This window comes from Taurulus bubalis, assembly GCF_910589615.1.
Source record: "Taurulus bubalis genome assembly, chromosome: 16".
Classification (NCBI taxonomy): Eukaryota; Metazoa; Chordata; class Actinopteri; order Perciformes; family Cottidae; genus Taurulus; species Taurulus bubalis.
The window spans coordinates 12,008,962-12,026,546 of NC_136604.1; the positions used below are offsets into that span (position 1 = coordinate 12,008,962).

Consider the following 17,585-nt stretch of genomic DNA (forward strand, 5'->3'; position numbering starts at 1 on the left):
TAACAAAATTCAGGTCTGGGAAATAACACAGAGTGCGGGGAGGAAAAATAATATCTGCTGCTTTTTTATGTTTTCTTCTTCGTCTCGCTTGATTCTTTTGCTTTCTTTCCCCCTTTGTTTGTATTTATGCTCGTTATAGAGCAGATACTTCTCCCATGTGCATGCTCCTCCTCCTCTTCCTCCTCCTTTTTTTTTTTACTCTTTTTCTCTGCTCCGCATCGTGGGAATAGTTCATGTTGAAAATTTTAAATAGTGTCACGGCTGTCATTAATGTGAGTTACAGGCGAGAGTTTGTTTTGGTGTTGACAAACTGAAGCGTATAACCCCCCACTGCTTCCAAACAGACACTCCTCCTGTTTACAACCACACAGAAAAGACACAAATACCCTCTCCCGCTAAATATACTACACCCCCTCTGTCCTCATTTTCCTGGTCCGTAATGCATTTTGGTCACTTTGGTCTAATCTGGTGTGTGAAAAGAGCCAGGCAGTTATTCGGTTGGCACTGATGGAAGGAGGTAGCGCAGGCGTGGATCATTTTGGCGCAAGTGTGTCAGGCTCATGTACTGTGTTGATAAGGATGAGGGTGTCATCCATGGACATTTATACAACAGAAAACATGTGTGCAAGCGTCCAAATAAATGTCCAAGTGATGGAAACAAAAGAGAAAGCAATGAAGAAGGAAAAAAGATCACGTCCTCTGTGATGATGCAAGGAGGCTCAGATCAAAGCTTCTTCAGTCAAAGAAGTTTAGATTCCCAATACCCTGTACAAAACTGCAATAAAGAAGCTATTTAAATGGACATAGAAGAGACTTTAGAATATTAAACATAAAAGCAACAAGTACTCAGAAAATGTAACTGCTCTTAGTAGTTTACATAAATAAGGCGATTGTTATTGAGCCAATAACTTTTGTTCAAAAACTTAATTTATGATTTTTTCAACACAATTCTTCCTCATGCGGCATATGTTGTGATGATGCTCCTGCATATGTATTTGTTTTGTTAAGGAGATGTGTGTCTTTGTTTTCTGTGGTCTCTTTTCATTGCGGCCTATCCATACGCTTTCTATTACAAAACCCTAAACATTCACTCCAGGCCAGGATATATCTTAGCTTCCAATAAGTAATATTTTCCCTTAATGCCTTCCACATGGATTCATGTGTTTTCTCTCTGTCTCTCTCTCTCTCCTCCAGAATTCCACACTAACCATCGAAGAATTTCACTCCAAGCTCCAAGAAGCCACCAACTTCCCTCTGCGACCCTTTGTCATACCCTTTCTGAAGGTAGATATTTAAATATGCATTTACTAAGAAGATTTGCCTGCCTCCCTGACTGATCGACCTAATCTGGAAAACTTTTAGCCAGCCCAGATCCAGATGTGCATACTTATGTTCAGGATATTTATGTCCATGTTCTCCCTCTCTCTCTTGTATCTATCCCAAACCTCTTTCTTTCTTTCTTCTCCCTCAGTTTCTCTAATTTCACTATATACAGTCGCTCTCATTCTGTATCTCACATCATCTCTTTTTTCCTCCTGCTCAATCTTCTTGTCAATACTGAGGCTGATCTCACTCTTGTAGATTCACTCTGTTTAATCAACGGTTTACAACTTTGTTCAGCCTGTAATTTTCCTGTGCAATATTTGAACTGGAACAAGTTTTTTGTTGTTGCCTAACATGTGAAGGTACGGAGCACAATGACTATGGTTGTGACCTGAGCTCAACGTCATCCCTTTCTCATCCCACTAAGCCAAATTTTCAGCAAGTATTTCCCATTTTCAGCCATTAGAATGGTATTTAACCAGAGGAACGAGCAATCTTTTAAGCATCTAGTCTTTTCTCAGCCCATTTGTCACCGGTCACCTGTTTTAAGTCACAACGGCTCAGCTCTCATCTCTTAATTCCAGTCTGGCATGGGTGGATTTTTTGTTCATATCTAGAGGTGAAATAGTGTCCATGTCTGTACATTTGGGCTTAATGTGTCGGATAGGTCAATATTGTGAGTGTCTGCAGCATATGAGGAACTACAGCAGTCTGGAGGCAAGACTGGTGGTGTCAGCGGCATGATTTTTTTTGGTAGTCAAAGATGACAAATGGGACTGAGGCTTTACATTGAGGGATGTACTGTGCAGCAGCAGTTTAGGCTCTGTTTTGTTTTCTCACTTTATTTGGTGTTATTCCTTTCTCTTTCCCCCTCAATCCTATTCTGAATCCATCGGCCTACTCTTCCTCTCTATCTATTCCTGATCCCTTATTTATCCCACCCTACCCTACTCCACCTGTTTGTGTCTGAGTGACGGGCGCGAGGCAAATTTTATTTGTGACAGTCCATTCATACTTTACGCTGTGTGTATGCGTGTGCATTCACAAGCCTATATTATCCACTATGGTCCTGAGTGGATGTGGCATTGGTCCCACTAGAGTTGCTGTTACTGGCTGTTCACAACACTAACAGGGACTTTGTGTCCTCCCTGTGTCCTTTTTCACATCACTCTCTTATTGTAGTTGTATTCATATTGTTCTGCTTTGCCTCACCTTCTCATTTGTTCTCCCTCCATATCTTTCCGTCTTTATATCCCTTTGCTGTTTCTGTTTACGGTTCCCCATCTATCCATCCTGCAGTCCCTCCTTCCCTTCCCTTCCCTTCCCTTCCCTTCTCCTCGCCAGATGGTTAGTGTATCACTGGGATGGCTGTGGAATCAAAGATGCAACTCTTTTTTTCCCTCCGCCGCTCCTTCACCGCCTTTCTCTATCCCCAGTCTAATTTTAGTGTCTTGCCACTGCAGAGCCTTTAATGCCAGCTACCATATGGTAGCAGAGAGCGGTTGGAGGTGTCGGGGAGCTTTTATAGGTGTGTCAAAGCACAGCTGCAACAATGCGCGTCAAGGCTCAGAGTTTTTCATTACATTAATGTTAGACCAAGCCAGCCCCTGCAATTCCCCCACCTCCACCCAAACCCACTCAACTCCTTTCCCCTTCTCTTAATACTAAACCGCAAATTGGTTGGGACTCTTTACTGGAAGGAGGCAATCATAAACCACACAGCGCCAGTGACGTGATAAGTTGGAGGGACGCCCGCAACACAAGACAACAGGCTTACAGAGTAACAGTCTTTCTATAGTTTCAAGTTAAAAATTAGCTTTTTATACTCTGTTAAGTGTTTTTGTGTCTTGATGAAGTGAGGAGTGCTTTGAGACAGAGGAGCAAACACATTTACCTAGAGAGAGAGAGAGAGAGAGAGAGAGAGAGAGAGAGAGAGAGAAATAATTGAAATAGGACAATACAGACATCTTGTAGATTCTCCTTCAACTGCAAATTACACAGAAACAGAAAGTTGATGAAGTGCAGCACATCCTGAATGTAGCACATTCTGAATAGGTTTTTGGCATCGTTTGACAAAATGACAAATCCAGTATTTTCACAATAAATCACCCTGGGCGGATTTTAGCTGTGGCTGCTGAACACTACTGGATATTTTTTTATTTTATGCAAGTGCAGATGTTGGTCACCATAACTGCACTGAGGCAAATCACAATACTTTGTCATATGAAAAAATGATCCAGTCTCATCAAGGGTCTGCATTTCTTGACTCTGACTTTTGTTAATGCATCCCACATCTCTGGCAATTAGGATGACCTCTAATTAATGAAAGATGAGTTCACCAGGGTCAAAGCAATATATTTTATGCTCTTTTTTTCAGAGGGTAATTACGTTCATAAACTATTAACGGATCATTAACTCGGGCAGGTAAAGCGAAGGCCAGCGCTTGGCATTTCTTTTACTGCAGCCAATTTCTGGAGATGGATTTTGTATGATTATGAAACATAAATCCCACTAAACAAATCATGGTTGTGTTTTGCAAGTATTATTTCTGTATGCAGTTGGCAAGGACAAGATTGAATGGTCAAAAAAACGGAAGCAAATTTGTGAGCTAATGTAGGACGGGAGGAATGAAAGAGCAAATAAAAGCCTTTAGATTATAAAACTGGAAAGAAATACGGAAAGGAAACAACAAAGCATGAGACTTGGAGACAGATTATGTTATTGAGGACAAAACAAAGATTAACAGACCTAAAACTTAAAAAGATGGCCTCTCCAAAGACTCTTGTGATGTACCTCGCCAAAATAGTCCCCACTCTCCTTCTGAACCAGCCTGACGAAACACTTTCATCTTCTTGCTTCAAAACGTACGCCATCAGATGTCTTTGAAGTCTGCGCACACATACCTGTATGACCCTGTAACTCCACACAAGAAAGCATACTCTCTTGTTATGTCAAAGAGATTGAAAATAGCTTCTGTTTCTTTATATATCAAAAAATGTATATGCCACAGAGAAACTTTGTGGGTGTTAATGCACTCTGGGTCACAGGAAGCGGTGGTGGTTCAATGATAATGAGCAAACAGGGGGCAGATGACATGGAAGAAATGGACCTCTTGTTATTTAAAATTAGTGCTTTTGGGATGAAAAGACTAGGAAAAAGCTTTTATTATAACATCATATTTGTATGTACATTATGAGCTGTACATTTTGTTTCGGATCAAAAAGATCCATCCATCTGGTTGAATTTATCCTTGTTGTAATTTATATTTAGCCCATGAGTAGAACTTGAATATTCCAACTGCATATTTTTTCTAATTTTAAAGCCTAAGTTGACTTTGATTACCCATAAAGTGATTGTATTGTTTTATGCAGTTTTGAATCTCCATTATGTTTTTCCTACAAAATATATCTATTTAAGACAGTGTAGTAAAAACAGCTCAGCTCAGAATCTGACAAATTATGTAATTGTTTCCCAATTTAGCCAAAAAGGAAACAATTGTTAATTTCTCAGTCACTCAGTGACTCGCTCAGTCAGTTTTTAAGAAGAAAAGTGACTGACTAGTCATTTTGTACGGGCAAAAAGGCGGATTTTATATTCATATTCTTGCATCTCTGCAATAAATGGTTTCCAGCGTTAAAACATGCAGCACAAATGTTACATTTCCTCTGGTAATACAGCAACGTTTCCTTCTGCAGGCCAACCTGCCGCTCCTTCAGAGAGAGCTGCTGCACTGTGCCAGGCTAGCCAAGCAGAACCCAGCTCAGTACCTGGCCCAGCATGAGCAGCTGCTCCTGGACACCAGCACCACCTCCCCAGTGGACTCCTCCGAACTCCTGCTGGACGTCAACGAGAACGGCAAGAGAAGGACGCCAGACAGGTGGGTGAATCTGAAAGTCAGAACATTATTTTGACAGTATAAAGGACTGATCTGGTTTCTGCATACCAGCTCCAAACATTAAAGCAGCTGAGGCTTTTTCCACTAATATTTGATCTCATACATGAATCCCTTTGAGTCTGCCTGCATATCCATGAACCCATACAACGCGCCACAGCAACAGGCTGAGCCAACGCAGGGCAATAGTGTGATGTGTTAATGTATGTATGTATGGGAAGTGTCTGTCAGTGTGCCACCGGGCCTCATGATGTGCTCCGTTGGACATCTCAGCTCCCGGCTCCTGCTCTTAATGGGCCAGAACTGAGGAGAGGAAGAGATGGAAACACACACACACACACACACACACACACACACACACACACATGCACACGCACACACACACACACACACACACACACACACACACATATGCAGCTTCTGAGAATAGAAAAAAAGGAAGGAAGGCTGTTGTGCTTAAATGGAAAGTATGAATGTGTATGAATATGTATTCTGTGTAAATAATCATTTACTTCCATGCTTGATTGTGTGTGTGAGTACACAGAGCATGTGTGTGTGTCTCTCTGCATCACTTCAACCCCCCACCCCAGCCAAATCATTACATCCATTTGTTGTCACGGACTTTGATAATGACTCAATGTTCTCTGCTCTAATGGACAGGCACTGAGACGTGCTGTCCAGGAACACACAGCACTGTAAAAACCTATAGTCATCTCTCCAACAGTCTTCCACCGGAGCAGCAGAAATGGAAACAAACACAAAAGACTGTGGCTTATTCCCAGCCCTATTACATACACTTTATTTAGTAGAGCTGCTTTAGTACGACTGAAACACAGTCTACACATTTGCATGCATTTTCGCCCCAAATTAACTTGTATTATTATATTTTACTAATCAGACTTAGCTATGCATAAACCCATAAACACATCCTTCCATTAAACATTAGTAAGCATTCACATCTTCTTGGAACAGAAGTTTGTGAACATTTGTGTGTGTGCATTGTGGTGAGTTTGTGCCTGTGCTTCGAGGACAATGTGTGCATGGTCTTTTGAAATAAGGAGTAATTCTCCTGGGGTCTAAAAATTGTAATACAGTCAGGGGAGAGAAAAATGTACTTTTTATATTTGCTGAGGGACAAAAATGCCGAAAGCGATATTAATAATTTTCACCTCTCTTTTCCCCCCAACAGTCGGATAGGCAGACTTTTTCTGTAATACCTGCATATTTGCAGGCCGTCTGGTGCTTGGGGGAGTGAGCTTAGGGGAAAAGGTGTGCGTATAAATGTGTGAGAGAGAGAGAGAGAGAGAGAATATATGGAGAGAGAGAAAAAGTAAGTAGGCATCCATATTCGTATTCGTAAAAAATGTGGTCTGTTTGTGTGAATGTGTGTGTGCATGATTCTCTATTCAGTGTGAAGGGGTGAGTATGGTTCATGAATAAGCACCTCTGTGTGTGTGTGTGTGTGTGTGTGTGTGTGTGTGTGTGTGTGTGTGTGTGTGTGTGTGTGTGTGTGTGTGTGTGTGTGTGTGTGTGCCCTGGGAGATGGGCTGATAACACTTACAGATGAGGCTCCAGCACCAATACGGCTGGCTAAGCACCTCTGGTTTCTGCTTACCTCTGCTCTGCGTTTCCGCTTATTGGAGCCCTGCGTCAGAATATTGGAATTTGAATGAGAATACTTAATTACGCACAACAATGCACCATCAATGCATCCTGATTAATACCATGGTCTGCAGGAACATGACCAGGAACGATCCAGTACAATATGAATCTGACAACAACAACAAAATACATATCATGTATACTATAATTATCTAACAAAGGCGTGCATGATAAATTATAATTCTGTATATTTTTACAGCATTAATTCCATCAGCAAGATAATTAAACCCAACACACTATTGCTGTGAATTTCTCTTTTAAAGATAAATTGTGTTCTCACTCACTAATTGATGAAGTCTAATCCATTCTGCTTTTGTCAATGGAACACTTATTACAGATGTTTCACAATAAAAGTATTCCATGCAAGTGAAGGAATTACGCCCCCTGAAATGTTTTTAATGTAGATTAGGGGAACCTTTTAATTTGTATAAAAACAAAGGGGAGCAGATAGAGAAAAACAAGGGAGTATGCCAATATTGCAGTATTAAGTGAAGGCGTCGGTCCCTCTTCAGTACAGGTAAAAGAAAAAGAAAATCTCATTCACTGTTTGAGAATTCCCAATATTTGTAAATGATTGTTGTTCATTACAAGATGCTGCTTAATCGTTTTATCTTAGAGACAATGTGAACATTGAATACTGTATGTTCATTCTTGTATATGTAAATAGAGAACTATAAGTATTTAAAAGTCAGGACATTGGCATGTTCATGTCAATTAGTATGTATCTTCAGTCGGTAAGTTATGAGTACACACATCCGTACATTGTAAAGGTAACTGTGAATGTGTGTGCATGTGTGCACTGCGCTGTCTGTAGATATAAACATTGTTGCAGCAGGAAGGCTGGGGAGATGAGAGTGTGGTTGGGGGAAGAGAAGAATGGATGGATGAGCTGAGGGAGGCAGCGAGAGACGGTCGAATGGAGGGAAAGAGCATATGGAGAGCTGTGGATGAGCATTAGGAGCCCATAAAAACAGCTCATTAAGAAGTTCAATCTGTTCATCGGAGAGAGAAAGGGAGGAAGAGGAGAGGGAGGAAGAGAAAGAGAGAGAGCGAGAGGAAAGTGGAGGAGTGCAGATAGTGGGGGAGGTTGGCAATATTTAACTGCGAACTGACAAAACTGAGAACACACACACAGACACACATGTGCAAGAATGCGCACACACAAACACACCTGGCCACATTAATCTTCGGAAGCAGCCTCACAAAATTTCACCTGATTCCTTGGAAGCTACTTTAGTTTATATGTATGCGTGCATGTGTGTGAGTGCACACTGTAGTTGTGTATGTGTACGTATGTATGAATGGATGTGAATTAATCTCTTGTATGAAAGAATTCCAGTTACATTCCTCCTGTTCTTTTGTCTTTTAGCATGTCAACGCAACATTTAGTGCAGCACAAAGGGGCGGAAGAGTTGTTGTGATGACATGGTTCAAGTTGGTCTTATGTATGAAATAACTGCAACAAACAAATTCTGAATCAGACATTTTTACAAAATAGCTGTGATTTTACCATACCAATGATTTGCCCTGTGTCCTCTCCTCTTTCGCTTGATTATTTCACTTCCCTGTTTCAACTCATCCATTTTGTCCAGTGTCCAACGTTCAAGATTCTTTAAAAAAAATCAAATAAAAACACCCACCGGTAAACAAACCTATTGACATAAAGTGCTATATGCAGTGACAATGTAACACTCAAATTTGACTCATTTCTTTCTTTCTTCACTCAGAACCAAAGAGAACGGCTTCGAGCGAGATGGCGCCCTCCACCCGGATGTTCACCCTAGCAAGCGGCCCTGCACCATAAGCCCCGCCCAGCGCTTCAGCCCGTCCAATGGGCTCTCCTACCAACCCAACGGCCTGCCCCACCCGGGCCCACTCCCTCCGCAGCACTACAGGCTGGATGACATGGCCATTGCCCATCACTACCGTGACACTTACAGACACCCGGCCTCCAATCATCGGGAGATCCGGGAGAGAGCCAGGCCTATTGGTGAGGACACGGGGGAGGGCGGAAGAATGCATTCGATTTTGAGACATAAACCAACTCCACTACATGGCGCACTTTCAAAGCTTTTACTTTGTAGCATTTACGAGAGAAGATTTTACATACACAAGTAAACAGTTACCACAGTTACATCATTTTTACATCATTTCTCAGTTCTTTATATCCCACTGAGATCTGTATCCATTTGAATACTAGTGATAATCAGTCAGTGTCCACTTCAGCCTGGTAGATGCGTGTTGGTACAACAGACTGACAAACAGTCTCTATGACCACATGGCCATCCTGCTGCCTCAGAGACACTGAGGCCACTCTGACCTGATGGCAGACTGAAGTAATGCACTGTGAGAATCACGAGCGCACAACAGAAGCACATTTAGGCACGGCGTCTTTGAATTAGAGACATTTTTCTGCGTAGACCGAGCCTTGATGAAGCTGTAAGGACGATGTTGGCTCAGCTCTAAAAATAGGAGAGACATTTACCATGTCTTGCCTTGTGATGGATGTTTATTGGACTCGAAGCTCAGTCATTTGAGTCCTGCCCTCGGGGTGGGAGAGAGATATGGAGACAGCAAAGAAAAGGGGGAGTGAGGGAGGAAAAAAAAGAAATAGATGGAGAGAGAGTTTCAACCAGGAACCAAATGAAGGATGGGAGTGATGGAGTAATGTTTCATTGTTCCTCTGTGTCAGACTGACTTGCCCTTTGTTTATCTTTCTATCTGTCTGTCTTATTGTTTACAGGTATGCATACAGGGGGGACCAGGCAGGAGGAAGTGATTGACCACCGGCTGACAGACAGAGAGTGGGCTGAGGAGTGGAAACACCTTGACCATGTAAGAAAAGTAATAACATTTTTTTATTACTATACCTTGAATAACAGAGACTATCTAAATCCTAATTGCAGTCCTATGGAGTTGAATACATCACAATGTATTGTAAGACATAGTTAACAGAAAAGGTGTGTGTATAAGAGTGACCTAAAGGGTTTTGGGTGCTATTAAAAAAATAGTTGTGTGAGATCATCTAAAGAAAGGTTGGACATTAAGTGCATATCAAAAATAAGAGCAAGGTTTTTTTGTTTTTGTATTATTCTTTACAGTTATATTGTGCATGTGTTTGCTTGCATGTAAACATGTTTGTCCGCAGTGCAACAAACATACAAATGAAATCCAGTCCCACGTTCACTACGTGAAATATCGTGTCCCATTTGTGATGCTGTTTTACCTCACAACCGTTGGTATGCAGTGAAACTTGAGTCACTGAATGGCATAATGTGAACAATATGCTTGACTGAAGTGATACAGTCAAGTGGAGAGGTGTGACCTTTCAAGGGTGAGAGTGTGTCTAGTGTTTCACTACCGAACTCCATGTAACATATGAATATAATAATGACACACTAACTAAAATAACATCACAGATGTCGGCTTTAATTAAGAACCCCACACGCTGCCTTGCTGAATTTGAATCAATCCCTCCATGTCTATGTGTAAACTCAGCGCCTTGTCCGCTCCCTGTCACCCCCAGCTGCTGAACTGTATCATGGACATGGTGGAGAAGACAAGGCGCTCACTGACAGTACTGCGCCGGTGCCAAGAGGCCGACCGCGAGGAGCTCAACTACTGGGTCCGACGATACAGCGACGCTGAAGAGCTGAAGAAGGGCGCCGCTAGTGGGCAGTCAAGGCAGCAGAGCCCGGCAGCACAGGAAAACGCAACACCAGGTAGGTATCACACAAACTGCACATGTACGACAGAGCTATTAAAGGACATAGTGGCGAAGCAATTAGTATATGTACAGGACTGCTTAAAGCCATGTTCCAGTGAGTTCAATGAGTTCTGTTAATGTGTCCATTACATTGTTAGAACACATCTCCACTGATCATTTCTTTCATTATGAGTTTATATTTTCCACTACCTCTATCGAACGTTTTTCCCACCACATCTTTGAGGTGGAACTAATGTACATAAATACTTTCTTGCAGTCTGTCCTTTTTGTTGTTGCTCACTTAAATGGACAGGTCGGATGTTTTGAAGTGGGGTTGTATAAAGTACTCATCATTAAGCCCCAGGGGCCTTTGCCTCCATCCTTCGTCTGAGTCTCAACCCCCCGCCATCTAGGCGGGGGGTTTGGGGTATTTCCTACAGTAGATGACAGTTGGCACGCCCCTCCTTTGGATAAGTAAACAGGCGTACAAGCACAGGAAACGTAATTTAGCCACGTGAAAATGTAAGATATATTTAGAACCTTTTTGCGATGGGGAACTTTTTTTGTCAAAAGAGTCGCGTTGCATGAATCAGTTTCACTTTCAGTTCAGTTCCACGTCTGAAAGGCTGTCCAACGGCAAGATAATGCTGTAAAAATATTCTAAATATAGCGTACACTTTTTTGTTATTGATTTTTTTTAGGTGAGCCTTTCTTTCAGGTGGCTGAAAATCGTTTTGCTGCTGGCCTTGTCCACAGCAGTACATTGCTTTGCTCCTGTGACACTACTGGTGACTGTCATCTTCTGTACTGACTTTGGATAAGTCCTGTCTATAACTCGACTTCAAAACACCCAAACTATTTGTTTAACTCTGCAGTTTCCACACCACTATTAAAGTTGGGGTTGGCAGCATTGGAGAAACCAGCAAGACTAAGCTGGATTTTGAAATCCAACTAAAAACCCATCGCAGTGTTGCCAACTCTTTTGCACTTTTGGCCAAAGAAAATTATTGGAAGGGCTTATACAGTCTTGCGACAGCCACGGATACCGGAGTTTTTTTCTCTTTTTTTTGTCGGAGCATTTGATATATTTATCCTTTTGGGATGTGAAGAGAATTTTAACAAATACAACAAAAAAGTGTCCAAAAAGACATTACCTGCCCTTGCTACAATAGCTTATTATTAGCTGATGCGTCCGACATGACTATTCCTATTTTTTTTATTTTCTCCAGCAGTTTCATGGTTGATGGTTAATGTGGAGATCCCCAGGGGTGGATGCTAGGTCCTCTACTGTGAATAAATAACATACAAATAAAATTATACAGATGACAGTCAGTTGGAAATATTCATGTACCCTGAAAACCAGCCATTTTACATCTCACTAGTTTATTGCATCAATAAAAAAAATACACTGGATGATTTGTTTTGTTCCTTAAACTGTGACTGAAATATCAGGGTAACCAACAGGTTCTACAACATGCTGATTTGCAAAACATTGGTTGATCTCTAATTACCATGAATGTGTGTTTGTGTCTCCCCAGAAATTCACAGGGAGATGCTGCACCGGCCTGTGTCTGGATACGTGCCTGAAGAGATCTGGAAGAAAGCTGGTGAGCAACTTTCCCATGCCTGCCATTATCACACACACACACACACACACACACACACACACACACACACACACACACACACACACACACACACACACACACACACACACACACACACACACACACACACACACACACACACTTTATCTCTCTTGTTCTCTGTATCTTTTTAAGACATTTTGCTTTATAGAAATCAAGTCCATCTTTTTTACCCAGATGAGTAAGGGCTGGAAGAGGATGAGAGGCGCTCCTTCAACCCTGTTCTCGCCTCTCATCCCTGTGTAGTTTGCTGTCTGCAATCTCCACCCCTGTTAGACGTATATTAATGTGTCAGGCTTCTCTTAGAAAATTATTTGTATTTGATACAGGGGAAAAAAAGAGTTCCACCACCACACTGCACACTTCAACTATGATGTCAGGTTGTAAAATTATTTTATTGCACCAGTCAAAAAAGGGACACAAGTCGCTTTACCAGCTGGTCCGGTGGTTTTGCTGTTAAAAAAACTACTTAGCAAGACTTGGTATCGTCTTGCGTTTGGCACCTCTGTAATCTCCTTAGCCACAGACATTGCAGCTATTCTATTTAACAAAACTGTAGTAAAATTGTAAAGGGAAATTTGTAGAGTTAAGATCAAGTATTGAAACAAATTTGTTGCTTTAACAGCTTTCATTAGTAGCCACTACATTTTTGGTGTACACAAACAGCATTCTTTAAACTCATGAGCACAGCTGCAATCACCATTATTGCTGTCCTGAAAAACTGAAAGAATTTCGCGCTAAGGGCTCGCTGCTCGAGGAATCCACTTTGTATTCACCGCCAGTGATACAGTATATCTGCTTTTTAAACCCCTTGGAGAAAAGAAATTGTCCCCTTGCTTGACCGAGCATGATGTGTGAGATACTCAGAACAAGTAATATGCATTTAAATTGAATTGAGTATCACCATTGGGACTCTGTCTGCTCTCCAGTCCTCTCCTCCCCTCGCCAGCTTTGATCGATCTTCCATCTAAGGCATTTGGTGTGTAATCACAATTCCATGCACAAGGCATATATCACACCGCACCAGGGCAATTTCCATGACTTCAGGCAGCACAGTAGGTTAAAGACAAAACCCCTTTGGTTTGAAAATGTAGCTCAATGATGATGGAAAAAAATGTCTGTTTTTAGAAAAGACATTCTGTCTGATATTGAAAACAGATTTTACATTTGTAATACAAGTGTAATGTCTACAAAGGAAATTAAGTAAAGGGAAGTGCATTTGTCAGACATAAAGCTGTATTTATCCTTTGTCTGTAGGATAAATGGTGCCTGCTGCTTTTCATTCTCTTCATTCTTCTCCGTATTTCCTTTTCACTTCAGTCGCATATATTCTGGCTGAGGAGAGACTGATTTAAATGTGACCTAGGGAGGATTACAAAATAGGATTTTTAACACAATGGAGTATGGCGATGAATACATCTGTTTGAAATGGGCAAAATGTTTACAGTTGGTGATAAATATTCAAGCACCTTGCACGGTGTCCTACCGGCTTCCCACTTCCCTCACCACATGAGCCTCTGGGATCACAATGGAAATGCATAATTTAAATATAAATTGCCTGATTTGCATACACAATTAGTCAAGTTACAGGCTTGATGGGAGCAAACAAAAAACCTCCTTTTGCTTTGACGTTCGGTTGGAATTCCACTGCTTAACACCCGCGCGGCAAGGTTATTCATTACCCAAAACAAGTATAAAATAACACACTGCTCGATCTCAAAAGTATGTTTTCTGACTGATTACCTGGAATTAATTGGCCCATGCTGTTATCTTGAGGATATTATAAGAAAAAATATAGTTTTGGTTTGCTCATTGTCAAATAAGATTCTTTCCGATATAAGACCTCTTGTAACTGATTAAATCTGCCACAGCCACCGTTACTTCCAAAATGCCTCAATGATTAAACAAACGCTATCAATGTGTCATGTTTTAATGTACCCACTATTGCATATGTACCACATTTAAAAATGTATGTCTTGTTCAATTTGGCGTATCATAGGGTTTACTACCTGCAGATGATCTTGGAATAACAAAAACTCAAAAGGTTTTCTAAGTGAATTAATTCATCATTTAACTACAAAGCAGGTTTTTTCTCAGATTTTGTCCGAACATAAAAGTGAGTGAAAGCATTAGTTTTATGGTTATGGTTTCTGTCCTCCAGATGTGTTACAGATTTAGGACATGAAACTGCTTATACCATTAATCTTTCAGAAGGCACAATCTTAGATACCACTTCTGTCAAACTAAACTTTTCAATTGTTTCAGAAAACTGTTATAAAATGTTTATATTCCGAAATAGTAACTGCTGTATCCTAAACTAAAAACATCAGTGTGCTCAATGAAAATAAACTCACAGGATGATACAATGCACACTACATTGCAGGTGCGGGAGGCTTGACTTCCTCTGTGTCCACACTCTTTCCAGAAGAGGCTGTGAATGAGGTGAAGCGACAGGCTGTGTCAGAGCTGCAGAAGGCCGTCTCAGACGCCGAGCGTAAAGCTCACGAGATGATCAGCACCGAGCGGGCCAAGATGGAGCGCACGGTAGCAGACGCCAAGCGACAGGCAGCCGAGGATGCGGTCTCCATAATCAACCAACAAGAAGACTCCAGCGAGGTAGGAATACACACAAGCGCTTCAAGACATCAAAAGCTGTACCCTCAATCTTTCAAAGGCATCATGAAAACTGTCATCGCCATCCTCTTGTTTTGGTAGTTATGGAATTTCTTTGTTGTCGCTTTGACTACACTTTAGATATCAGCTGTTCTAGTACCTCCCAAATGACACAGATGATAGGATCTTCTCTTACAAAGACGTTTCTGTTGTATTTTATTGTTGTATTCATGAAAGGTATACTATCTTTCCAATATCAAAGAGGTTTCTGATAGTTCACAACTTTAAAAGTGTTCCTGCCAATAGTCAGAAGGGAGAGCAAAGTAACGCAAAACAAGGTCAATCCAACATCTATTACCCTCGCTTTCCTCCTTCCTCTATTTGTTTCCGGCAGAGTAGTTAGCATGCTTAGAGAGGTGTTACCAATTCAGTTGAGAGGAGTTTTCATTTGCTAATCACCATTAGAGACCTTGACGTTTAATCAGTTAAGTGAGAGGGAAATATGGCACACATCTGTCATTAATTGCAGGAGTGATGTTTATGAGAGAGAAGCGCCCCAGAGGTAAACTCTCTGAAGCTGTTTGTAACCTTGTTCTCCTGTTTCCTGTGGATATACAGCCGCCCTGACATGCTCTCCCTGCGGGTTCTAAGACTTATAAGAGGCCATAAGTGTTATCAGAGATGGGTTTTTCATCTGTCTGTGGTTTGTTTTAAGCTTAAGTGTTGTAAAAGGAGAGACTCCTTCTGTTAATGTGCAGACTGTTGCGCTGATATCTGTTGCTTGTTCTCTGTTTGTGGCATTTTGATATTACTAACACATGATAGTGTGTTATGGAAGGAATAAAGCCAAGAAGGGGTCCTAACTACTGTTTGATGAGCTCAGCTCAACTGGCCAATTGTCTGGATTGTAAATTATTCTGCTGTGATAACTTTGTGTCTTTCTGTCTGTCAGAGCTGCTGGAACTGCGGCCGCAAAGCCAGTGAGACGTGCAGCGGCTGCAACACGGCGCGCTACTGCGGCTCCTTCTGCCAGCATAAGGATTGGGAGAAGCACCACCATGTCTGTGGTCAGACCCTCCAGGCCCAGCAGCAGCAGCAGCAGCAGCAACAGCAGCAGCAGGCCAGCCAGCAGCAGGGAGGCGTGCCGGGGTCAGAGACCCCCGCTCCCATCAGCTCCTCCGCCTGCACCCCGAGCAGCGGAACTGGGAGTCCGGCCGCTACCCCGCCTGCTGCTACCCCTCGATCCTCCACGCCCAGCACCCCGTCCTCCTCTGCCCTGGATGGCACACCGCGCTAACTCAGACGGAGGATGGAGGCCAAGGCCCCCGGGCTTAACAGCCAGCCCTCAACCCCCACAAACAGCATGACTGTCTACATTGCCTTGCAAAGATACTAAGCTAACGTGGCTAACAGAAAGAGATGGCAATGCTTCTGTCTATCTTGCAGCGTAGTCATATAAGGAGGAGGAGGTCCACAATCAGGTCATATTGACTTGCCATGACTTTAAAGAAACACAAAGATATTCTTTGTTTTGAATGAATGAATTTAAATATTGACATCCTTTTATCGTTACACTTGCTGTTCTTGTTGTCCGTTTGTCGTTGTGCCTGTTGTTGTTAATGTTGTTGTCATTGTAGCTTATCTTATTTTTTCCTGTAAATATTAAGAGACCGATCAGAGATACCCGTGAACTCAAGACAAGTATATCTGACCTCCCCTTTTTTAAATGTTTTTATTTTCCATCCTAATGCTTATTTCCTTCCTGTACCTGGGACACGAGACGAATCAACCTTGTTTTACCAAACCGCTTACCAAGGGAACATAACTAGCTAGCAGAATGGGAGAAGTCATCAATACTCTTTGTAAAGACAGATATTAGATACCCTGAAAGACAAACCAACGGAAGGATGGATAAACAAGTTTGCTGCCTGGAGAGAGGAGAGAAACGGACTGAAACTCTGGCCCACAGACAGCCATGAAACGGGCAGATGTGCAGCAGATTGCAAGCAGAGCCAGCTGTTCAACCAATGTTATTTCCCTCTCACTTGTAATAATATCCAGGTCAGTGGGCTGGGAAATACAAATCTGTCTCCCTGAAGGACATAAAAGAAAGAATTCTTGGACAAAACGCAAAACTTTGCCCACTGCACATGTGGAGGATGTACTGACTGCAATTTGCACGTGCACGCTTGGTGGGTCACAGAAGCTCTCAAACAGGAAGTGAAGTCATCGTCCCACCGGCGAGACTTCAAATCACCATGACAGCAGTGTTAAAGACTTATGTCCTGTAGTGTCGCGATGGTTATTTATTGTATATGTGTTGGACAACTGTGACAATGCATAGTACTTCAACCAGTCACAACTCTAAGTCCTTCATAACCCTCGCTCTCTCTAGCAAAACGAGATAAAAAAGAAGTGTTATCTTTTTTCCAAGCTGCTTTTCTATTCTGTGTGTAAGTGGTAGATCCCTCGTAGTTCTATAAGTTGTACTTCCCTTCGTCCTCAAGAAAAGACACAAGCTATATCTCAGAGCTGCTACTTGAGTCCGACCCAGATCATTTCTGAGAACTAGCATGTTGCGCGGAATGCTAACCTAAATGTTTTGTACAAGGGACATACATAAATGTATTTGCACTGTCACAGAGGTTATTTCGGCATGCTTCTTTTTAGCATACTTGTGTTGTCGGTATAGAGCCATAACTCATCAACCATTTTGTATGTAGTGATAGCACTATCTGTTTCA

The 17,585-nt window shown here is 41.9% G+C and overlaps 1 protein-coding gene across 1 annotated transcript in view; it reads left to right on the top strand.

The window, feature by feature from the left end:
• The window catches only part of runx1t1 (RUNX1 partner transcriptional co-repressor 1), a gene marked incomplete at both ends in the record, with an annotated part of 54,380 nt that extends 38,241 nt beyond the window's left edge, over positions 1–16,139 (top strand). Inside the window, 8 exons of the mRNA XM_079231591.1 lie at positions 1,195–1,284; positions 5,019–5,200; positions 8,605–8,867; positions 9,621–9,712; positions 10,404–10,599; positions 12,122–12,190; positions 14,655–14,845; positions 15,795–16,139. Coding sequence (XP_079087717.1) covers positions 1,195–1,284; positions 5,019–5,200; positions 8,605–8,867; positions 9,621–9,712; positions 10,404–10,599; positions 12,122–12,190; positions 14,655–14,845; positions 15,795–16,139 — 1,428 coding nt within the window. The remainder of the gene's footprint in view (positions 1–1,194; positions 1,285–5,018; positions 5,201–8,604; positions 8,868–9,620; positions 9,713–10,403; positions 10,600–12,121; positions 12,191–14,654; positions 14,846–15,794) is intronic.
• Between the last annotated feature and the right edge of the window lie 1,446 nt (positions 16,140–17,585).